Source organism: Leuciscus leuciscus (assembly GCF_965113295.1).
Source record: "Leuciscus leuciscus genome assembly, chromosome: 13".
In the NCBI taxonomy this organism is placed as follows: domain Eukaryota; kingdom Metazoa; phylum Chordata; class Actinopteri; order Cypriniformes; family Leuciscidae; genus Leuciscus; species Leuciscus leuciscus.
The window spans coordinates 4,176,646-4,201,941 of NC_138737.1; the positions used below are offsets into that span (position 1 = coordinate 4,176,646).

At 38.5% G+C, this 25,296-nt stretch overlaps 1 protein-coding gene across 2 annotated transcripts in view; it reads right to left on the bottom strand.

The window, feature by feature from the left end:
- The window catches only part of LOC309512329 (leucine-rich repeat transmembrane neuronal protein 4), a 124,383-nt gene extending 99,339 nt beyond the window's left edge, over positions 1-25,044 (bottom strand). Inside the window, exons 1-3 of one of the 2 annotated variants that reach the window (XM_082187867.1) lie at positions 24,799-25,044; positions 23,058-23,649; positions 11,983-13,523 (exon numbers count right to left, since the gene is read on the bottom strand). In XM_082187867.1, coding sequence (XP_082043993.1) covers positions 11,983-13,523; positions 23,058-23,061 — 1,545 coding nt within the window. In that variant the 5' untranslated portion in view covers positions 23,062-23,649; positions 24,799-25,044. Of the gene's footprint in view, positions 1-11,932; positions 13,524-23,057; positions 23,650-24,798 lie in introns of both variants that reach the window. The other variant, XM_082187868.1, reaches the window with a different exon arrangement.
- Between the last annotated feature and the right edge of the window lie 252 nt (positions 25,045-25,296).

Below are 25,296 nucleotides of genomic sequence, written 5' to 3' on the forward strand. Positions count from 1 at the left end.
GTGGATGGGTGGATGGATGGGTGGATGGATGGATGGATGGATGGATGGATGGGTGGGTGGATGGGTGGATGGATGGATGGGTGGATGGATGGGTGGATGGGTGGATGGATGGGTGGGTGGGTGGATGGATGGGTGGATGGATGGATGGATGGATGGATGGATGGATGGGTGGATGGATGGGTGGGTGGATGGATGGATGGGTGGATGGATGGATGGATGGGTGGATGGGTGGGTGGATGGATGGATGGATGGATGGATGGATGGATGGATGGATGGATGGATGGATGGATGGATGGATGGATGGGTGGATGGATGGGTGGATGGATGGATGGATGGATGGATGGATGGATGGATGGATGGATGGATGGATGGATGGATGGATGGATGGAAAATCGAGATGACACTTTATTTTGAAGGTCGACTTCAGACATTCTACTAAATACAACTTATACTAACCAAAGTTACAGAGAGATATATAGATAGATAGATAGATAGATAGATAGATAGATAGATAGATAGATAATATCTATAAGATATAATAATACATTTTAATTAAATATATTGTGGCATGAATTTTGACCTGTCAGCTTATATGATGTAAGCACATAAGCGTATACAGTACATTATATCAGCTTGTTTGGTATATTTCACTTATATTAAATGCATTTCAGTCAAGCATAATGGCCGTCACATCAGGGACACTTTTACAATGAAAGCCAAGAGTTTCAGGTGTGGTACGTGACGATTCTGCTTTGTTTGTTTTCACAGAGCACAGAAGGCTCTCAATTATGCCGTGCGGTTTAAATGTTGATGGCCAAAACTCACTGTAATGAAGAGGTTTGCCTCTTGTCTCCACTTTCAGGCACTTGTGATATCCGGTGCGTTGCCGCTCCACGCCAAGAAGCGGCACAATGAGAGCATGTGAAGTATCCACGCAGGCTCCCTCACCTCTGGAGAGGCACAAAGATGAAGTGGAGCAGACGTTGAATTGTTTTGTCAGAATGCTTGGCAGCGCTTAAAAATAAGTGAAGCGTTTACAGCATGCAAAATGCTCACAGAGCGCTGAGAAGGAACATAGGTTTGAGCAAAGTAGGCCAGGTAATTACTCTTTTGCGCTTCAGGCTTAAAGCGAACGTCAGGCACTTCATCAGATTTTTGCTTTGTGTCTCAGACAGATCTAATTAAAGCAAAAGGAATGGGAGAATATTTTTGTCTGTGAGAAACAAAACACCTTAATTGGGGCCGTTCATCCACATTCCGTTTGCGTTCTTTGAAAAATGAGTTGACGGCATCTTAAAGTTCAAACTTTAGCTGTGTTTTTTTTAAAGATAAGTTTATTGGGGGATATCATGATAAACATTAAGTGTATAAGTGTGCACCTGAATGCAAGATTGCACTTGCTTCTTTATAAAAATCTATCCTTATTTACTATTACCGCCATAACCTTTATACAATTAACATTAACCAGCATTGAATTATTGTGTTAAACAATGGATTACCTACAACAGCAGCCAAAAAAAAAAAGACAAAATAGGCAGTTCATTATTGGTTAACACATTAATAAGTAATCCGCATGGCTGAGGTAATGTCAGCCAAAAAGAAAAATTGTTACAATAGAATAAAATTTGCATAGAATACGACCAAGAATTGTATAAAAAAAGAAGAAAAAAAGTAAATATGTCTGTTTTGATAATATACTGACTTAAAAAAAGATTTCCAAGATATTACAAAAAATATTAAATAAAGTAAAAATAAATAAATAAATCAAATAAAAATGTTCTGTTCTATATTCTTATGGAAGATAACTTTTAAGGTCACCCATCTTCGGCAGAAACAGTGGCACTATTCCATTTGTGCCCAGATCTGATTAAAATACATAAATTCCCAAAGAAAAGTGGATAAAAACTTAAAAAGCTGAACTAGTTAAATAATTTAGAGACAAATCTACAGTTACGAATCACTCACTGACTGAGAAGAAAGACGGACAGAAATGGAAGAAAGGGAACAGGAGACTGACCTAAAAAAAACAGGGAGAAGCAGAGAAAGAAATAAAAGGCAGAAGGGACTCTTGCAGCGAGTCTGGCTGCCCCGCTTCGGGTCGCATCATTAAATGTGCTCGGGTGCAAAGTGACTCATCACTCGTTGACATTCCACTGCGGTTCCAAGACATAGTGTTGTTTTTTACAGCTGGAAGACGTGGGAGCAAGAGCGGGTAGGCCGAAGAAAGTGGAAAGGTGGGACGCAGACAAGATGCCACTCCACCTGACAGTCTCGAATGCATAAAGTGCTCTTAAAACTTTAATCGTCTCATTTCAGGGCCGAAAAAATAGCAAATGCCTCCATGTTAGGGCCAAACCAATGAGAATTGCTTCCAGCACACAGGACAAAAAATACCTTATTAGGCTTTAACGGCCCCTTAGGGAGCCGCAATGCCTTTGGATCACAGAAAAGGAAAAAGATGTGGAGATATTAGTTATTTTAGCCGAAGGAAACACGATTAGGGTCTCACGTTCATTGGTCCCATGCTGCATTTCCAAATAAAAGCCCAGATTGATAGACAGGCCACTTTCTCACCGAAAACTCTTCCGCAACATGTTGCATCTGTTTGACGGTTGCAGTGCTGCTTAGATGTTAAATAATTTAGGATATTGCTGAGAAACATCTTTATCACATTTGTGCTGGTTTCTGCATTGGCATGAAAGTGCACTTGATGGTTCATGATATAATAATGCGGCTGTGAAGTCATTTACACCGCAGGTCTTGATGCCCAATTCCGATTTGTTTAGAATTTTTTTGACGACCAGCTTACATTTTTTAAAAAGTGGCCCATATCCGAAATCTGCATTTCCACACTTGGCGATACACAAGGTAGACGTACTAACCTGGAAAAGTCAGGAAATAAAAAGAGAGCGATTTGCAATGGACGCAGACGAAATGATAATACAAGCTTTTGCTTTCCGCACCATCTTTACAGGTCAGCAAAACTTTAAGTTGAGCATTCGTCCTCCATTGCGCCATTGAAAAGAATCATGTGATCGCGGTTGGTGTCCATTCGCCACCGTCGCTTTTTCAATGATGTATGACTTTCATTGACGGGAATATCAGAACTGTCCTCTTTCATGGCATGCGCAAATTCATGTATCCAATTCATATCAGATTTATTTCCACATACAGTATGAATGAGGCATGAAACTGATCTGAGAATATCAGAATCCATGTGCTTTTTTCCTGCTTACACGTTCTTGGGTCATATCCGATCTGTGCCACATGTGAAGAAAAAAAAAATCTGAATTGGGTCACTTGAACCATGTAATGTAAACGCGGCCTAAGCGAGTTTCTTTAAGAGAACAAAATGAAATGTTACTGCATGAATAAATAATATTGTCATCAAGTTGTCACTTTATCACACACATTCACACACATTCACATTTTTTTAAACTATCTGATGGATTCAATCTAACAGACACAGCGCGGCCAGAGAAAATACATGTCAAGACTTGCGAGGGGCGGTTAACGGTTGACTGGCTTTGGTCAGAACTGGATCAACTGGGGGTTTGGGCCCTAAATTAAAATGAAATCACCTTCCTGTCAATCAACCCAGTGAACCTCGGCAGAGAACCGAATGCAGTGCTGATAGAAGAGGGAAAATGACATGTGAGTGCATTTGAGCAAAGAGTCCAAGAAAGATGTCTTGTGTAAAGAGATTCAGGACTATATTTGAACCAGAACAAGCCAGATCCAGCACCCCATATATCTTTGGAAGAAATGTTTGCTATAATCTGTACATTATGAAAAATAGAGTATAATTATAGTTCAGGTTGACAAATAACATGTTCTCCAGTGTCTTGTAACCTAACATCAGGACGTCTAAACCAATACTAGACCATATATGATTTGAGAGCTGCAGCAAAGGTGAATCTGTCTGTGATTAATGACTTAAATATCAATCTATTAAGAAAGGTTTAATTTGACCATTTGTAGCTCTTGTTATATAATGTAACATTAATTTAAATATTTTTCTGCTTAAGGCTATAGTAGACTACATATTACTGTATATCCGTAACACTTCACAGTACGCTTCTATACTTTACATTTAGAAAATGAAATAGCTAACAAGAACTCTTTATCTCATTTAATGTTACTTTCTACATACACAACCATTCAACAGTTTGGGATTGGGAAGATTTTGTAATGTTTATAAAAAAAAAAAAAAAACTTTAGAACGGTAGTGTATACCAATACAGGTCAACTTATAATGTATAAAATAACATTAGTTTATTTATATTATATATTATATGAGCAATAGCATATTTTTAAAGTAACATAAACCTACATTTAAAAAAATATATAATAAATTGTCATAAAATCAAATAAAACTAACAAATTGTGCCAATTGTGACTGAATCTTGCACTGGATTTGACATCCAGTCTTTGTCCAGGAACTGGGTAATTTACAAGTGAAGCACTAAAGAGAACAGATCTTTGGGAATTGACCTTCCCAAATGCAAAAGCGAGGTTCAATTGACATTTTCTATGTTGCACTTGAAGCGTAGTTAGGAGATTAGTGCTGAATAGTTGTTCTCTAATCAGAATATACCTAACTAGTTTCCATCAAACTGTGCTAAAATCCTAATCAGTTCCAGAAGCGGTGCTATTGAGTTTCCTTAACGCATGCAGCTGTGGGTCTGGACTCAATCCCACACTCAATACAGGCACCTGAGCCGTGTGGCCAGCCAAAACAAAGCTTTTACACTCAGCTGTAACAATGAAGGCGATGGCCTCCTCACAGCTGCGTGCCTCTCTGCCAGGCAATGGAAGCTCAGACAGACAAGGGTGCATCTCCACCACACTGTCTGCCACGGTGTGTTTGTGTGTCTCGCACTGTTTATCACACTCCAAAAACACTGCCAATACCAGGGAGGCCGCGGGAGAGAAGAGACGGAGATGGGAGGGGGTGTATTTACTTCTTTTCCCATCCCTTGTGCGTTAACAGGGGTCTTTAAAGGGGGTCATTTAATGGAAAGCAAGTATTCTCTTGCTATTTTGAAATAAACTAGTTTATCTACTACTAGATGTGTACTAAATTAAATAGTCACATGCACAGCTCTCTCCTTTAGGCCATTTAATGAAACTGTACTGCAAAAGCAATTCAGAAATCATCTATGACATCACAACCCTGTACTCCATAACGTATCTTTAAGTCAACAAAAAAACTAAATTGTCTTCATTTACTTTCCTAATATCCATTTCTTGTCTTATCAGTTCATCAGTGCATGTTATTCCAATGAAATAAACTGTGTTTTTGTTTTCATCATAATGTAATGCCACATTATATTTTTCAACCACATTATATTGAGCCTTTTTACAATCCAATCAATTCCCGATGAATTATTAAATCCTGGCAATTATTTTATTTTTTTTACACTGAATATTCTCTTCCACTCAGAAATGGAAGTAAAATGAGTTAAAATCATTAAAATCATTTAATTTTGAACTTGAGGAGAACTGATTTCATCCTACTAAAAATCACCACAAAAAAAAACATGTAATTGAGCAAAAGGTTTGAAGAAAAGTGAAGAGAAATGATCCTGCAATAGTTTTGTGAGTTTGTTGTCTAATGCAAATAAATTTAGGCAATTTTTCGAGTGACAAAAGTGTCCAAAGAACACTGTATTTTCTAGATTGTATCTGAATAATTTTCAGATTATGAGATTCAGAGGAGATAATTATGTTTTAAATCACTTATGTAGTAAAAAGGAAAACAAATGAAAAGAGAACAGAAGGGTTTCGTTTCATTAGGCACATCTGCAGAGTTTTATGAAGTATGACCTATCTACCAGAATCAAATGAATGATGAAATCTCTTATGGTCTCGCCTAGAATCAATATCACAAGTGCTTTCATCCTAGTTCAACCATCTTTCTGACAGTATCAGCAGCGTTCCAGTCATCTAGGGTCAAGACTTGCGACAACCATCTGAAAGATACCTTTTGTCTTGAATGCTTGCCTGAATGGAACTGTATAATTGAATTTCATTATCAATTCATTAATTCACAAGAGGTCTGACTTTGCCTGAGAGTCACCGCTAAAGCTTAGGCTTTAAACACCCATCAGTGACTTTTATTTTATCTGACCTGACAAGTCAGTGCTATAAAATGCTCTGTTTCCTTAATTTATAAAACTAAAGAAAGAGAAAAGAAGAAAAGGAAGTGAAACACTAAAGCTGTTCCATAGTCAAGAGTTGTTAAAGACCAAACTTTAATTTAATAATAAATGTTCCTGGTCTTATCGTACACAATTCATCAGTATCCACCTTATTCCTGATGACCTTACTGCGTATTGAATTATGGGTGGCACTTCCGGTTTGGGGAGTTTCCATTCAAAAAGGCTGAAACGAATCATTTCAAATCATAAGGTTGCCCTATAAATAAAGCTGATCCGTCAGCTGTCAATTTTCCTTCATGATTTATTTTCAGACATCATGAGAATAACGTTATGGGGTGTAGGAATAAGGTGGATATGCTATTCTAAAAATAATAAAGGAAAGTGTGGGAAAGCTGAATGGGAAAGCTCCCTCCAGTCGTATTAGAATTCCTTGATGTAACCAAAGCTACACGGGAATAACATGAAGATATAATATCACAATCTGATCAATTCCCAGCAGATAAAATGAAGTCCCTTCCTACATTACAACGACTAGACTAGCAGTAACACCAGTGAAGACACATTCAGCCTGAGAGCATTATGACTTGTATCTTGCATTGTTTTTACAGTTAATGTCATTCCTAAATGATTCTGCTTTCCATGGCAATGTTTTTGCAATCCACGGGAAAGCCTTTAGCATCCTTCCCTAGCAAGTTGACGCTAACAACCCAAGCTGCATCGCCTCGAGGTTTTATTTTGTTACCTTGCGGCCTAGTTTTGTACATTTAAAGTTTGTGAAATTTTAGACATCTGTTTAGATGCTTCCTTCTAACTTTTCTACTGCAGCAGTATCACTCACTTCTTGTTCATAAAGGACTGTTCGTAGCTGACATATGTTCATTTAGCACAGCATTCCAGATGCCAAATGAGCGAACATAATCTTTATGCATTCAAATGCCATCTCTTTCCTGAGAGTTTCACTTTTATTATAAATACACACCAGCTCTGCTCCAAAACCTTGAGAGCTGTCCTGCTGTCTGCTGCCTCGGGCAGATGTCGAACTTAACTGGAACCTGATAATTGTCTGATTTGAAACATTGTCCTACAATGAAATTGTACACATGATATGCACAGGACAGTCAACTCATTATTCATTCCAATAAAGTTTAGAATTAATATGTTGCTAATCAAACACACTAGTAAAATAGATTTTTAAAAGGCATTACTCAATTATTAATAATGGTTCTATTAATACCAATGCTTAAAACAGTATTTTGTGCTTAACATTTTTGTGAAAACATAGATACTTGTGTTTTCAAGATTTACATCTCAAATTCATTCTCAACAAGTTCTGAAAACAAAAGTATTACTGTTTTCACGAAAATATTAAGCAGAGAAAAACTATTTTAAGCATTGATGATAATAAGATTTAAAAAAGAAAAGAAACAAAGACTTCAATAGACTATAATATAGGTATCCTTCTCATCAGGAACATGCCTATGATGCCCGAAAAGTAGAAAGCTCAATTAGTAGGTCTTGGAACAGAGATAATATGTTGCCTGAATCACTCTAGAGCCACATTCATACTGAATATTCATAGCAAAAGTCCTTGAAAAGGATATGCACAACCACACCGATACAAACACGCCCACGAATCTTTAATTCCCAGCGCTGTGTTTGTATAAACTAACCAACTCAGCCAATCGAGTAAGGTCGGGTTGCCCGGGACAGTTGCCGTGGAAAAGGTGAAGCACTGCTGCTTGGGCCAGAAAACACCGGGAAGCCGTCCAGAACTCAAGGACGAAGGCTTCGCCATTTGGAGCAAAAGGAGCTGACCCAACAGAGAGCTCTGGGAGGGCCCTGTTCTGCTAAAGAGGACATTTGTAGTTTCAGGGAAGCTGTTGTTCATTTTAATACGTTGAAACAATGCTGCCAAAGCCCACTGGCTTTTTACAGTATCTCTGCTTCTGGAAAAATGCCAAAACGTGGTCACAATGATTAGGCAGGGATTTCACAGTGCCGTTACAAATAACGAATTGCTCATTAATACATCTGCAATGACAGATAGGAAGTTGTAAGATCAAACTTTTTTTTATTTTTTTTTATCCTCACATTTTTGATCTGGCCAAAAAAATATCATAGTGGACTTGAAGTGAGCTGCTCCTAGTTACTTACATTTGAAACTTACATCATTACCAGAAGTGTCAAAAGGATTCACAGCAATTCTGCAAAGAAACCGCACCAAAAAAATATATAGTGAATGAGTAAAACAAATCATTTACTCGCTCTCATGTCGTATCAATTATGTTAGACTTTTTTTTCTGTCTTCCATGGAATATAGAAGGAGATGTCAGGCAGAATATAGATTACTTTTTCTGCATATAGTGACATGGGGCTTTCAAGCTCCTCATTTGTGCTAAACTTCAACTGAAATATACACCATCAATTTATAAAAGACATGAAAAATCATATTTCCAAATATTGATTGTGCAAAGCATTCATTTCCAAATGGAACAAGACCCTGCGTCCTTCATCTGTTATTCTCCACCCATTCAAACAGATCTATCGCTGTGAGTGTAGAAGAGAGTCCAGTCGTCAATCACACAGCAATGTCAGCACAAAGTTCACATTCAGTCTTTTTCTATACCTCTTCTCTTCTCTTCTCTTCTGTGTATCTGTGTGTGTGTGAGCAATGCCTCTGACCATGGTCACAGTAGGTCACAGGTTATCACCGTTCGATAAAAATTGCTTTCTGACATCCATAGCTTTATGTCTCTGATATCGCTCTTTGACACTTCCAATTTTCCGAGATAGAATCACCGTCCTTCTTGCTGTAAATATGGGCAGCCTGACTGCTCACAACAAGGGGCTTCAGTAATGGCCAACTGCCTGGACTTCCTGTGGTTCTGCCTTGTCAACAAAAAGCTGCCAGGGACTCATCTAACTCAAGAAGGAGAGCAACTGCACGATTAAAGAGAGAGATATAGGGCCCTATCATACACCCGGTGCAATGCAGCGCCAGGCGCAATGCAAGTGTTTTTTTTTACTAGTTTCAGCCTGACACAGTTATCATTTTCACGTCCTGTACCACGTTGCTTAAATAGCAAATGCATTTGCGCCCATCTGTTCGCCCATGGGCTGCTGGTCTGAAAACGAGGTGTGTTCACAACTGAAATAGACAGCGCCATTGACCAACTGAAACCTGGTCTAAAGTCAATGGCGCAATATTCTTTTTTGTTATTTAAAGAGTGCGTTAGTAATGTGCGCCTATAGGCGGGTCCACAACGCGCATACACTCTGCTTATTACACACACAGGGACGCACAGCAGCACACAAATATGACAGATATTAAAAATGAAAGGATGAGCGCACAAGCAGATCCGCTTCCTTTCTGGAGAAGCGTTCAGTCTTTCCACTATGAAATTTTGTCATGTAAATAGCGAATCCGCCATGGCGTGAGCGCAACTGGCAGGAATGGGAGATGAGACTCTTACTGGTTTATTGCACGTAAAGCCCAAAACACACCCATTACTCTTTAAGAGAATAGAGGCAACACTTTTATACCATGCGCCGGGCGCTGACCATTTTTCCCATCGTTAAACTAGCAAAAGTGGATTCGGACTCGCCCTAAGTGTGCTTGCACCGTGCGCTTTAGACCATACGCCTAGATCGGAAAAATATGGCCCATAGAGTTAGACAGACTATAAATATTGATATTGATTATATATTCCCATTGCACAAGGATGTAACCAAATATTCCAGATTAAGGAATTTACATCCCAATATTAATGAATCTTAAACTGTAGCTAAATTCTAAAATCATCAGGATTCAGTCAGATTTACTCAAAAGGAAATGTTTGTGTGTCTGTCACTGTGTATAGGACATGGGTTAAACAATAGTGATTCACTTTGGAGCTTCATAAAAGCCTATATTGCAAAAGATAAAAATAAATGAATAGTGCATTTCACATGTTTTCTGCTGTGTCTACAACTCTACTTGCATCTATGAATCTGGTATGTTCTTCCAGGGCTGTACATCTCTGAAAACCATAAATATCTGTATCCTAGCGTTAAGTAGAATACATAATACTGTACATTAAATTATATGCTTTCCCTTTTTGGGTTCTTAGCAATAGGGAAAACACATGCTTCACAAAAGGTCATTCACACAAATCACCCAATATCACTGTTACACATTGTGGTATGGGTGACTTGTTAAAATGCAGGGTTTAGTTCTGCAGTTTTCATTTACGGACAAAAAAATTCAATCACAATTGTCATAAGGCTGAAAAACACATCAACAGGAGCAACAAAGGGGGCAAAGGACATGATGGATACTAACAACAAAAAGACCATAAAGCAAATGAATCAACACAGCAACAATACACAAGTGGAAAAGCACAGCACCTCATTTACATTTCAGATTAAACCACAAAAATTAAATATGAAATGTTATTGGTGCAAAAGCAAAGACAATCACCATAGCACTTCCAAACAAATCGCTTAGCCTCTTAGTCAAACACTTGTAAATTCCATCCATTTGTGAATTTCATTAATTCACGTCAACAATTATTTCATCTGACCTTGTTTCACAGGACAAACTCCTTGTTATTGCTTCCTTTGCAAAACTAAAAGGAAATCAGCTTTATCACATTTTAGAGCTGTTGAAATACATCCCTTGGGCTTGTTCATTACTTACAATGGGAATTTAACTGCCATACAAATTTACCTACAATCTGCTGAATCAACAATCCAAGACAAAATTATGTCTGTCCCACAAGTTAGGCACCCAATGGATCTCAACCTTGTTCTAACATTTCTGGAAATGTGATGGAGATGATACTCAAGATGACCTTTGCTGAAAGCCATGCACAATTAGACCTACCATGAAGACTGCCTTTGCTTTTGCTGTTCTATGGCTAGAATAAAAATGTTATGTGTATTGTTTCTATACCTTGACTCCCATGATTAGCTATTTCATGGCAAAAGGCTTTACGTTTATTTTCCCCATGTCTGGACCTGTGCCTTATATTTCTTGGGAAGAATGTATGAGACTGCATAAATTATGGGATGCAATTGCAAGACAAATGTCTAGCAGCCACGAGTAGCCATGTGGCGGATTACGTAAGGATTAGCAATGTGTACCTTTAATTATGTCCTGAACTGCTGATTTGTCTGACAAAGTGTATGATTAAGGAAAATCTCTCCAACTCTTCAATAATCTGGTCACTGCTACCAAAACCACTGAATCCAAAATGAGGCAAAAATGTATCTAGGAACCAGACGAATATATTAGCTCTCACATTTCATCAATGTCTTTTTTCGGTCTCTTTTCTTTAAAAAAAGCAGGCCACCACAATTAATTTGACTCAGCAGCCATTTGCCTGGGGTGTTGTATGTTGATAATAATGTAAAAACACACAGAGGATAGGAAAGGAGCAATGCACAGAGACTTGAAAGTTTGAAACTACGTGATTTTTTTGTAGCCAATCAGTGGTGTATTTTAAAAGCAGCACTCAATGTTTTGCTTTAAGCCAGTAGAGAGTAAACATTTCCCAAACCAGTGCTGCTGTTTGATATATAACAAGGTGTTTTTGGCTTGAGGATGTTTTATCTTAGTATACCTGAGGTAAAAAGAGGTAAATAAATCTCTGATTACCGCCTGAGAACATAGGACTCAAGTTGCCATGCACTGACCCATGTTTCCTACCCATTAGAGGGGAACAGCTAGCAGCGGAAAAAGGGGGGAGACAACACATTTTTTTGCCTCACATCGACTGGACATTTACCTCTTGTTCCCCGCAGTGGTAATGGGTTTTAGGAGGGCGACGGATCATACCTCACATTCTCGGGAGCCGGAGATGGTGTAGGTACAGGGTCCTGTCCCATTGACCAGTACGTCCATGGTCTCAGAGTTTGTGGGTTTGTAGTCCACATAATATTCCTGAAGTGGGGAGCTGAGGGTGCGCTCTGTCTCCCGTGCCTTTTTCCGGCGTTTTCTCACCATGGAATGCTGCTGCAGTTGCTTCATGCTGCTGGGATAACGCTTCCAGGAGACGTAGATCACTAGCAAGATCATGGCCACAGATAAGAATAGGGCAACGCTGCCGGCTATTATCTTGTGGAAGGAAACATGCTCAAAGTCCTGCTCAGGGATGGGTGGGGAAGCAGCTGTCGGGGAAGGCGCAACAGGGTTTTTGCGAGTTATTTTCTCATTCACCCTGAACATAGTGGGCAGGGGGAAACGTCCAGGTTTGGATGGGGAGCTTGCAGTGGAGGAGATCGGTAGGTAAGTGGTGGGGGTTGTCTTACAGATACCATGTGTGTCAACAGCCTCGATGACTTTCTCACCCTGAACCTCCTTTGGTCCAGCACAAATCATTGTGGCCTCCTTGTTCCCCTTGAAGTTTCTTAGCCAGGCTACAAGGGGGCATAAGCTGGGGCTGCATTCCCAAATGTTTCCTGCAAGACTGATGGTAGTAAGAGAGATCCAAGCTGATATGGCCTCTTGAGACACGTTGCTTAGCTTATTGGAGTCCAGATTAAGAGTCTGCAAGTTAGGGAGACACTGGAAGATGCTTGAATCCAACACTTGCAGGTCATTCCCAGAGAGGTCCAGCTTTTGCAAAGAGGTCCATGTCCATGTAATTCCCTGGGTTATTGACTTTATCCGATTCCACTGCAGATACAAAGCACGGAGGTTATTCAGCCTTGGGAAATGAGAAAAATTTATCTTTGAGAATTGGTTGTGCTCCAAGTGTAACTCAGTCAGCTTGAGAAGTCCCGCAAATGCATTACGGGTGAGACTTCGCAATCGATTGTAACCCAAATCAAGGAACTCTAGGTTTCGACAATCCTGAAACACTCGCATGGGAACCGTCTTTAGGGAATTCGATCTGACGTGGAGACTCAAAAGTTTGCGCAAGCCTTGGAACTGATTCGGCTGCAGGACTTGGAGTTTATTGTAAGAGAGGTCCAGATTGCGTAAATTGGGGATCGAATGGAACGTGTTGTTTTCCAAATGTGTGATCTTGTTGGAGCTGAGAATCAACTCCTTTAGTCTTCGAACACCCTGAAAGGCTTGTTTGTCCACTGCATTGATGTAGTTGTGGTCTAGGTACAGCCAGACCAACTGGCTGAGGCTGGCAAACTGACCAGCCCTGAGGTTCACCAAGCTGTTGTACCGCAGAGAGAGGCCCTGGCATCCCACAGAAACATTCTTTGGCACATCACGGAAGGCATTTGACTCGCAATACACTATTTTGCCATCGCAGCGGCAGCTTCGGGGACATGGTTTCTCTCGGACTCTGCCTTGGGAAGCCAATAGCCAGGCCTGCACGAGCAGGGGGATCATCAGCCAGCGGGATCTCACCAGGGATCCTGCATCAAACACAGAGAGAAAGAAGGGATAAGCCATGATTCAGTCAATTCTGATCCTAGTCTGCCATTTTGCATTTAGTCAAAAACTGATAACTTGCTTACAAGGCTTAGTAAATACTTAATTAGTCCCGCTACACAGTTTGCAAAAAGTAGGTTATCAAATTACATAGCCAATGTCTACTGAATACAATTTTGTACGGAGGTGGAAAGTATGAACTTACTTGTCTTGCTTCAAGTCAGAATTTTTATTTAACTTATTTTCATTTTACATTAAATGTGATTATTATGCAAATTGTTCTTCTGGCATTCTTAAAAGATGCCAGTGTCAATTGATTTTCCATGCTTAGTTCATGTACTTTAATTAAAAATGAAAGCAAATATACACCTTTACCTTGAAGCAACTGAAAAAGCTTAATAGGCAAGAGTAACTTTAGTAGCGTAAAACATTCCCCTTAAGCTTTCTTCAAAAACCATAATTACACATTGGCTTCAATAAACACTCTGTGGTAGAGAAACCGGACTGTTGAGTTAAAAGAATACTGTTCTCTATGTTCATTGTTCAGAGAGAGAGAGAGAGAGAGAGAGAGAGAGAGAGAGAGAGAGAGAGAGAGAGAGAGAGAGAGAGAGAGAGAGAGAGAGAGAGAGAGAGAGCTGAGTGATGCCTGCATGTCCTTGTGATTTACTTGTTCTCTAATTGAAAACAAGGATACAATCAAAAATCCATTGCTAGAAAATACTAACTGATCAATTGTGCTTTATCATGCTGTACTAAAATCTTAAAGTACTTCAGTTGCCATTACATTACAGTACTTCCAAAACGATTTTACTTCATATTACATTTATTTCGAGAAGTAGAGATTGAGTGATGAGTGAATCATTATTCTGAGTCAAATGAATCGGTTAATCCAGTTCCAAAATGAATGGTCTGAATAGTTTGTGATTCAAACGATTTGTTCACAAATTGGACCGATGTGGTTCTCAAACTCAAATAACTGACTCAATGAGCCGGTCGCAGAGGTTAACAGCTCACTGGAGAAAAAGATAATTAGTGAATAATGAAGTAAATCTAGGTCCTTTCATCACACAAAGCTATCATATGAATATAGTTCATAAGTCAGACTACTTTTGTGATACGTTTATAGTGCTTTTGGTTCTTTTTGAACCTTGAAAGCTTCAGTCCCTATTCAATGTAATTGCATGGAAAACAGTGACCAGCAAAGTAATTCTCCTTTTGTATTCCCAAGAAGAAATATGGGTTTCATACTGCAAATAATAAGAGAGACAAAATTGCTATTTTAAGAAAAAAATTCAGGATGTAAAATATTTAAAATAAATGAAAACATATTTGTCGATCAATAAAGGACAGTGAGAATTTCCATTCCCTCCTTGACTGGCTCAGTGTCTCTTTATGCTTTATCAGATTCTCAATTTAGGCAGAAATTAAGCTTTTTTCAAGCTAAGGGTGTGCCAAAGGTGATAACAGCATCTTCTCTGCTGTTCTTGGAGCAAAAACAGGAAATTATTGGTTTATCTTGAGTGGCCAGCACAAAGCTGTACCATCTGAATCTTTAACCATATTACAACTATTGAGTAAATATAAAAGTAATTGTATAAATGTACAATGGTGAGCAGCAATGCATTTGAATCATCCAGCCTGACCACTGTTTACCAGCCTCCAGATCCAGATCTAATCGAAACATTTTGTGTAGGTCAATTGAATGAAAAAGGCTAATCTAATAGTCTTGAAGACTGAGCGTAGGCCGACTGAACAACCTGTTATCTACAGAACAATCAGTTCTGTGTGGCATTGCAAATTGCCATTGAATTCATTTGAAATAATCAGAGAAAAACACAGTCCCTAATCTTCTTGTGACTAGTCTGAAGTAAATGCGTAACAGCGCAAAGTAGCCGAGGTTTATGGTTACATAACTTAAGGCCTATTTCCCAGTGAATTTACTCGTGTGGACTTTGGTTGTGTGAGTATAAAAATAACAAATATGGGAAATTAAACTAGACAGATGTCTAAACTTGAAACCTTGTGGTTACTTAGTAACAAGAGGACTTGTCTATGAAGAACCAATAAAATCGTGGGGAAATTAAGAAATGTTTCATGTAATTTTTGCCATACTCCTATATAAACCTGTTGTATTTGTGATCGCTGGTGGGATTCTCAATGGAATTTGTCTGAGATCCACTGGCCTTGCTTCTTCTTGAGAGATTCTCTGGAGAACTGCTCTGAGATCCCCCGGCCGTGATTAAAGCATTTAAAGGACATTTGCTGAAGTCAGTCTGTTTGTCGATTATTGCTGCAGCAAGTTAGTTAGGGAAGCAAGCTAAATATAGCGAAACACTAGAGACCTTACTACCAAGTGATAGTGTGGATAGCGTTAAGAACACTAGAGACCTTATTCCCGAGTGATAGTGTTCGATAGGGGGCGAGACGTCATTCGACTCTTTGTGAGACTCTTAGGCAGGGTTAGATTGCAGCCTTAGGTTGCAACTGAGTATAATATTTTCAGGTGTCAAGGTCACCAGGTTCAACCTAAGTCAGGTGCATAGGGGAAAAAATCTACCACAATTTGGCGAGCTAATTCCAGGAGTCCCCGGAATCTCCCTCTGTCGGCTGGACAGGGAAGAGGAACCACATTGTCTTCATTCTGTCAGACTGCAGAACCCTGTTCGACAGAGGGACCATTCCACACATTTAAAAGATTTAAGGATTTAAAAAAATATATGTTCATATTAAGGGCAATTATTATGGTTAAATTCAACCAAATTGGTATTTGTTGAGTATTGTATTTGTTGTGTTTGAGAGTGCACCCAGAAAGCTGTCAATAAGACTTTCATAAGTGTCTATGTCCTGCAAATAGCAACTTGTCATGCTGGAAACCAGATTTGGGAGGGAAAATACCCTCAGATGCTAGTAATGAAACTTGCTTTTTGTTTGAATAAAACTTTAATTCTGATTGAATATAAAGAAAGATTTAGAGAGAAATGAAAAAGAGTTGAAACAAGATCAATATTGTTATCCTGAGATTTATGAATTCTTACATTTTGAAAAAAAAATCAGAAATTGTTTCGAAGATCACGAAAATCACGAAGAAACTTTTATGAGTCAGACTTTGATTTATTTATGTACAGTCTATGAGATATATAAAACTGAGCAATAGGTGCTCTTAAAGTGATGAATAACTTATGTAAGTTACGTACAGTACGATATTAACTGCACGTGTTTAAGTGTTATACTTTCTATCTGAAGGCGTCTAGAATTTGTATCCCGTTATCCCTTGTGGGAGACAGTGTGAAAAAACGGATCCATTGCAGAGATTCTAAGATTTTGGTTTATGTTTAACTAAGATCATTTTTATGCATTGTGCATTGTATGAGAATGAGATTGTGTGACCAAGTTAAATATAAATTGTGATTTGAATAGGCACATAACAGACATTTTATTTTGGTTTCTTGTAAAAGAAAAAAGACAAAGAATTATTTTTGTTTACATTATACACTGTATTCTTATTAGAGTTTTCTTGCTTTTTCCTGCATTTGGCAACGAAGAATGCTTGCTTTTTCCCGCAATGAAGGACTAAGCTTTTTAATAAAATGAAGAACTGCTGTGTTGATAACCAGATGAGACTTTTAGTTATTAAGCTGTTTATTTGTGTTGTGGTTCTCTGAGTGTTAAAAAATACAGACAGCTGCCTTGACAAGTGGGATGACTGCAGAAAAATAAAAGAGGAAGTGGGGCCTGCAGCCACCCTCCTAAAGAGGAAGTTGACACTTCTAAGAGGGATCAGCATGGGGAGACTGAGGCAAAGGTGACAATTTTCACTTGAGACTTTTCCTAAGGACAATTTTGCCATGCATTATGCAATTTTGTGGCAGGATGGATCAAAAGTCAGACCGAGGAGAGTGCCATCACAGACTGACAATCAAACGTATCAGCCCAACAAGTCAACCGAATGACAATCCACACAGAAAGACTTCCATCCCCTTCTTTGTGGGCTAAGTGCTGCATTGTCAATGATCACTACAGAGACCGTTTCAAATTTAGTTATTTAACTTGATTATTGTTTTTATTATTCACTGGTTTCAGCAATTCTTCATATTTCTTCAACTAACACTTTGAATCTGCTTTCAAAAGGTATCAATCCAGCTCTTCTGCACAGCCCTACTGCAGGAAATTCAATGGCAGAAGTGCGAGCATGACTCACAAACTCAGTTAAAACTGGGGCTGGATTCTCTGGAAAAGACATTATGACATTAAAGGAGAACTCCGGTGAATTTTTAAGTTAATCTTGATCGTTTTACCTTTGTGAGTACTGTCTATAGAAAAAAAAAAACGAACCGGATTGGTGCTTGAAACGCGGTGCTGTTACAGTTAATGCCCAGAGCTCCCATTCAGCTAAAACGGCAGTTATGGGGGCATAAACCTAAAGAGTTTCTTTGTGCCTCTTAACAGACACAAAATGCAATTAAAATGTCCTTCCAACATGAACAGGGCCCTTACATGACAACAAGATGCGTTTAGCAACTTAGCCATTGTTTAAACTCACCTAAATAGTGCTTTAGACGGCTAGCTGTAGTCTCGCGCTGAAGTCCCGTGGGAACTCAGTTGTAGCCGGAACACGACGCTCCTCCCACCTGCACTATGTGCGCGATTTTTCCCCCAAAACCACTTCAGCGGAAATCCCGCCCTGCAGCTGATTTAATTGGTTTAGGTTACAGTGACGGGTAGGTTTAGGGATCAGTGTTTGGTGTAGGCAATCTGTAATCGACATGGCCAATGAAAACCTTAGACTAGTGTTTAAAGCATTTGAAGGACATTTGTTGAAATCGGTCTGTCGATTTTTGCCGCGCAGCAAGCTAGCTAGAGTATAGGATTAGCACCCAGCTGACGTTGATGTGTAAACGCGCTAGGGTATAGGGTTAGACTCGGCCGACGTCGACTGTAGACGTGTTATATTTTATAAGACATAGTTAGGTTTAGGGAAAAATCTACCACAGTTCATAGAGTGTTTTTACCATGTTGCTATGTGGTTGCTAGGATGTTCGATGTTCGTAGGTGGATTTTAACATGTGAAAAATCCAATAGACAACCCGGAACACACTTTTTGCAAAGCATTCTAGCCCTTAAAATTCCACATGTCACTTGGGAGGGCAAGAACAGCCTAATTAGAAAAAGAGGGACAGGTAAATCAATTTAGTCTCTGCAATATTACCAGTTACACAGAACACCTTGGGCAAGATCAAATGAAGTTATGCAAAGGTACGCAAGGACACAAGGAGCAACTGTACAAGCCAATAGGGTTTGCATGCAAATTCTCAAACTTTTAATTAACTCTCACAGCGTAACGGCTGGAGTCACCCTCATGAGTCATGCTTTACGTACAAAAAGACCAAACTTGAAAACCTCCACTTAATTTGTCTTTCGCTGCATATATGCATGATAGCATAAGTGCATCTTGGCCTCCCCCACCTTCCTGCATCCAATTCATCACGATAAAGGAACGGCAGCCAAAATGCAGTCAAACAGTGCGTGTAAACCAGCCCTTGATCTTAAAACTCATTCATCACGCCACCAACATTAAAACGCGTCCACATATCCAGGTCTCAAAACCGCAGTTTCTGCAAAGCCTTTTCTGTGCTGAAAGCAATCTCACAGGCTGGATGCTAGATACCCATGGGAAAGAAAAATCTAAATGAGATCCCTTTAATATCTCAATTGTTTTTCATACGCGGCAAGGAATAAGACCTCAGTAATCTCACGTTTCTTTTCTAATTCAATGTATATGTAAATAAAATACGTCTGCAATCAAATGTCAAATCTCCCAAGGTCAAATGATCTGAGCTATACTATCCACATTCATTTGATAACTCATTTGTGTCTAAACAAATTGAAGAGAAACCACTGAAAAAAGAAGAAAAAAGAAGAAGCTTGCTTATAAAATTTGTCACAGCTCAGACAGTTTGGTTCTGATGGTAGACTTTCATTGAGATCTCTTTTGAAACTCTACAGGAAACAGATGATAGGTCTTCATCTCAGGAGAAACATCATAAGACTTCATCAAAAATCTTCATTTGCTTTCCAATTCATGTCATTGCTGCCTTAGAGAAAGAAGTGAGATACAACAGCGATCTTATTTTCTCGTACTGCATTATCCTAAGCTATGAAAGAGCAATATCTGAGCAACACAATTGTCCTCTTTGTAGACGGATTTGATCTGTTATGTCAAGATTATGTACTCTCTCATGCAATTACTTTCACTGCATACAATAAACTACAACCATAACTTAAAGTACATACAGCATCAACAGAGCCCTGCAGAAAATACCACTGTAACGGTGGCCAACTTTTCAGCTCTAATCCCATCTGTGATTTGTTTCTGTGCGAGCAGGAAAAAAAAAAACAGCCAATCCCAAAACAGCAGTGCTAATCTCACACAAAGATAATCTGACACAAAATTGAACAGCTCTGAAGTAATCCCATCACATTCAAATAGGAGCCCACGTGCAACAGTCACAAAAGAGATTTCACATCTAAAGATTATTTTTACTATTATTCCTCCTATCAAACTTAATGATATTTCCATTACCCACATTTTAATTTCCCCGGACAGCACAGGTCATAACCGAGAAACTGTCTTCACATTTTTTGGCAATCAAGACCAAGACCAATCAAGACCAAGACACAGATACGGCTACTTCCTGCATCCATTTCTCATTCGCTGACATGTTTCTGTCTTTCTCTCCCCAGTTGTCTATTCTGACACCTTCTCCACTCTATTACCTGGGAAAGCTCTTAGGCATTTAATAAGGGACACTTGATGTGTCCAGATGTCTTTCAGTGTGTTGTGGACGGTAACGCGAGACAGGTAGAGAGAACGAGAGGAGGGGGATTGAGGAATTAGCTTTGGGTCTTATCCTTTATGTAGCGCTGTAATATTGCACTGAGGTACTTAACAGGAATGTGACAGTAAGTAGTTGTTCTTCGTGCTGTGCTATTATAATATTTCTTTACAGCTTGTTTAAGTGTGCCAGTGTGGGACAATGGTATCATAACTGAGTGACGGATACTGCAACATAACATGTTACTGACATGACAGTTAAATTCTGCTAAATATTATGGCATTCACGGCAGTCGCAGTGCAGATACTGCTTTAAAAACAAAACAAACACATTTGCAAAGATTAAATCTCACACTATCAAAAATCTAAAGAAAATGAAAATCTAGAATATAATTTAAAAACATTTGAAATTAAATTATGGATACAAAAATATTAGATTAATTATTGCATTATGTAATAATTATTATTTATTAAATACATAAATACATATACATAATGAATTAAAGAAAGAAAATAATGAAAATAATGAAATTTTGTTTTCATTGCATTCTTTTTTTTCATTTACACTTTTCTCAATATTATGCGAACTGAACTGGCAATGACATCACTGTATTCTGCAGAACTGCTTTATAGATTAAATTAACTAATTTAATAATTTATTAACTTTACAATGGAACTGAATCAACACTGAACTGACTTTCTGTTAGATCTGCTGTACAGCCGAAATTAACTCTGTTTGCATCATTGAATTATTTTCCTGTTATTATCACTGTAAAGCTGCTTTGAAACAATTAGTATTGTATAAAGCGCCACATAAATAAAGCTGACTTAATTTGACTTGACTTTTATGACCATTAAGCACAGTCAGTAGCTTACTGTATTACATAAAAAAAATCGAATTACTGTAACAAAGTATTTAGACATGTACATTTGCAACAATTATAGTTGTTTGATTAAACTAAAATTATGCTGATTGTAAAAAAAACAAAACAAAAAAAACGTGTCCTCACAGGATGATTTTCAAGTATTACAGCAATGAGAATTTTTTTTACCTATTTATTTTTTACGCATTATAATGATAATTGTATTGGGGTGCTTAATTGTTATGATGCTAGCAATTTTAATAGCCTTAAAAAATATGCTCAATTTTCTTTTCACAACATATCTCTCTTCTTACCGTTTGTCTTTTTTCAGGGTGACATATTGTAATAGTCTGGGAGTATATTGCTTTAAGACCCATGTTTGGGGTGTCCCGAGCCCTGAATTCAGGGAGAGAGTGGAAGAGGTGAACACATGCTGCGCCACTCGCAAAACCAAATATGTATTCATCCCTTTACAGAAAACAGTGTCATGTTAATATGATGCACTGTATAGGTTACAATAAGAACTATAGTCTTTTCATTGTGAGGCTCATCCAAACATTTCTGCTAAATGTGTTTTATTTATTTTGATCAAGCTTTACTCTTAGCAGTCAGTGTAATAAATGTCAGCAGAATAAGGCTGAGCTGACCGAGTTGAGCGAACAGCACACCTGTGAGGCGTAGAAGTGAACATCCACCTACATCATCTGCACAGTAAACAGCCATAAAGACACTACGACATCAAGCCATTATGATGACAATACTCATATTCTGAATACGAGCATCACATTTGTTCGATATTCACTCTTACACACTTCCTTTTTTTTGCTTTTAGCATCATTTCATTTCATCAAGCCATACTTGAATGAATGACTCTTCCATGCTGGGCGATGACTGGAAAAGGAAGGGGGCGGGGTATTATTTATGATCTGATTATGATTGTTTATGATGGGGACAACCATCTGTGCTCTCAATAATTACAGAATGATTTTAAAGGCATCTAATGGAAGGATATTCTTTCTTTCCTGAAATTTCAATAGAAAGAAGGGGCCAGCAAAACAAGCAACAGTTATGAGACTACAATAAGGCATATGCACTCCAAGGTACATGAATGACTGCATAAAATCAAACAGTAAATCACAGCTTTCCACTATGACAGCATATTTTGCTCTGAAGAATCAATCAAAGTCTACAGTTTTTTTTTTCTTCTCTATTTCTCCTGAAGGATGCAAGAACTGACAGCATTCTTGATGCATAACTGCAGATTTTTACTAAACAAATGTAGTTATTTGCATCCCATGTAGTGGATTATTAAGTGCTATATTCCTAAAATGAGATCTGCATTTACTCAATCTGATACACAAGGACACACATGAGGCAGCACCGATTCTCTCCAACAGATGCCAGTTATCCATGAGAATATATCTATGAGCTTCAGAGAATCCAGTCAGGGCAACAAAACATCTGATAGAGAAAAGCCTGTTGATCATATACAAGCACAACACCCGCGCAAAATGTAATATGCTGCAATAAATGCTGGTCAATATGATGTATTCACAGGTTTGCATGATGAAAGTTGCGTGCTATCAAGGACACACTCAAATATGCTTCAATCATTTGCCTTGAACACATGCACACTCTTATAAAACCCACAGCAAAGCTATTTTAATAAACGATCTTGTGGTGTGAACCGCAGGCTTTTTATATATATACCTCATATCGTCACAGTACTGCCAACTGTATTCAAAAAGCCAACAGATCACAGGAAACCAACCTTACTAAATGTAAGGATTTATTTAGAGCCATGCAAATCAACGGAAACATACCCATCTCTGCGTAAATGTCGCGTTTTTTGCAGGTTTTACAGCCCTTCGATGTGCGATCCCAGACTCCGCATGGCACCGTCTTCAAACACACTCAGAAAGAAGCACCTGCCCAAAGCTGCGGTGCCCGAGATGTTGGCGAGGTTCGGAAAACTCCAGCAACAGCAGCGTTATTTCAATCCCGCAGTTGCGCCGCTGCGCAACATGTCCAAGTGAACAACGGAGAAATCCTAAGAGCTCTCCCCAGCGTAAGGGACAAACATTGAGGTTTACTTATATGACAGCGTCCAAAAAGAACATTCCCAGAGCGTATGTATGCGTATCAGCTATATCCTTCACATTAAAATATCCTCCACTTGATTAGAAAGTTTGGAGAGATTTGCGCAAAAGCGCACCATCGGATGTTCTGTAGGTGCGCAGCTAGGAAGAAAACCTAGCGGGGAATGCAAACATCTTTCTTATGTCCTGTAAAGGAAGGAAAAAAAAATAATCTGTGCGCAGGATGAGTGATGTATTCCTGATATCTGCTGATATTACGGGAGCTCAGAGATGGTGCTGTAAGCCACATTCAGTTCGCCATGCTTTCTCCGAACATCTGTCAAAAACAGAAGCAGGTTTTTAAGAGGAGTGTGTGAGTGTGATTGCACTCAGCACTGGTGCAGTCATCTTCTTTTGCAAGTGCTATGCATCGGATTGCCCTCTTCTGGTGGCAAAAGGAGACATGCGTCGCCCATTCAGAGCATTTCCCGTAAAAAAAAAGAAAAAAGAAAAAGTAAGGCTAAGTATTCTTGAGCGAGTCTTTGAAATTACGACATAACATATAAACATGCGGTAATTGCATTTGTAGGGATACACATGATTCAGTTATGTCTTAGAAGCATAAATATAAGGTCTAATATATAGCATTTATAGCATTTATTCCGTAATGCTTCTTTTAAAAATAGTAATTAATATTAGATTACATAACCCAATTAGTAGGCTACTTGAAAAAAAAAAAATCCACTATATATTTATGGTAGCTTGGTTACAGTGTGGTTTATACACATTACATTACATACTTGCATACTTTAGATTTATTGTTGTATTAATGTATAGCTGATTTACCCCCTCATAAACCAGTTCTGAAGTAATATTTGAACACTATATTTTGGCAAGAATAATAATAATAATAATAATAATAATAATAATAATAATATTTCATTAGATAACAAAAAAAGTAAAAAAGTTCCCCAAAACAAGTTTGTTAGATTTCAAATGAGATATAACGTTCAGAATAAAGACAAGTATGGTTCATGTCCATAGTTAAAGGTGATTAATGTCAACATGAAATCAAATTATTATGCAGATGCAACTTGCTTTGATATTTCATTACCCACTGCAAATTACAGTCATACATTTTTAAGCGTGATTTTCGTGTCCATTTTTTTTTTTTTTTTTTTTTTTTTGTGGTCACTGTAGAGCATGAACAAGGGTGCATCCATCTGGAAGGACAAAAACTATTGCCAAGCAACACTGAGACCTTTATCCATTGTGACATCAGCTTGCAAAAGAGGGCAAGAGGTCTGTTTTCAAAACCACTGCCCGTCTGTAACATATCTGAAAATCATTTGATATTAAACACTAGAAGCAAATACTCTAAATGCAAGCAAGCTAAACATGGGAAAAATCATCTTTAAAGGGTTCAGTGGTTTACATAAACAGTTCATTTCTGTTTGTAAGCCATTTTAACAAACATACCACTCACCTTATCAAGCAGTTCAAGAGAATATGACCTCCTAATGTCATTCTGCTTTAGGGTCAACACCATAATTTCCAAAGTGGCTGTTTGTATCTCCCCCGTACGGTCCATCTAATTAGAGATAATGGACACTTGAGCTCATATCTGTAATATGCTGCATTTGGCTCCAGAAAATACAGCTGGGAAGCACCAATCTTGCCAAATCCACTGCTCAGCAACAGGCTGGATTGTGAGGGACTCTGTCCATCGCTATTGAAGATACAGATGGTTAAGGACAATAAGGCAACAGCCGGTTCAGGCCTCTGTGGAATAGACTGTTTGTGTGTTGTTTGTGCGTTCAGACTCACAGAAGGCTGAATTCTGTTGTGATGATGAGCTCTGGACACACTGCGGTGATGCACGGAAAACAAATTTTCAATCTTCATGGGTGGTGAGCACAATAAGAATTATTTGAGCAAACAAGAAGGGAATTTAGAGCATTCAGATATAAATTAGACTAAATAA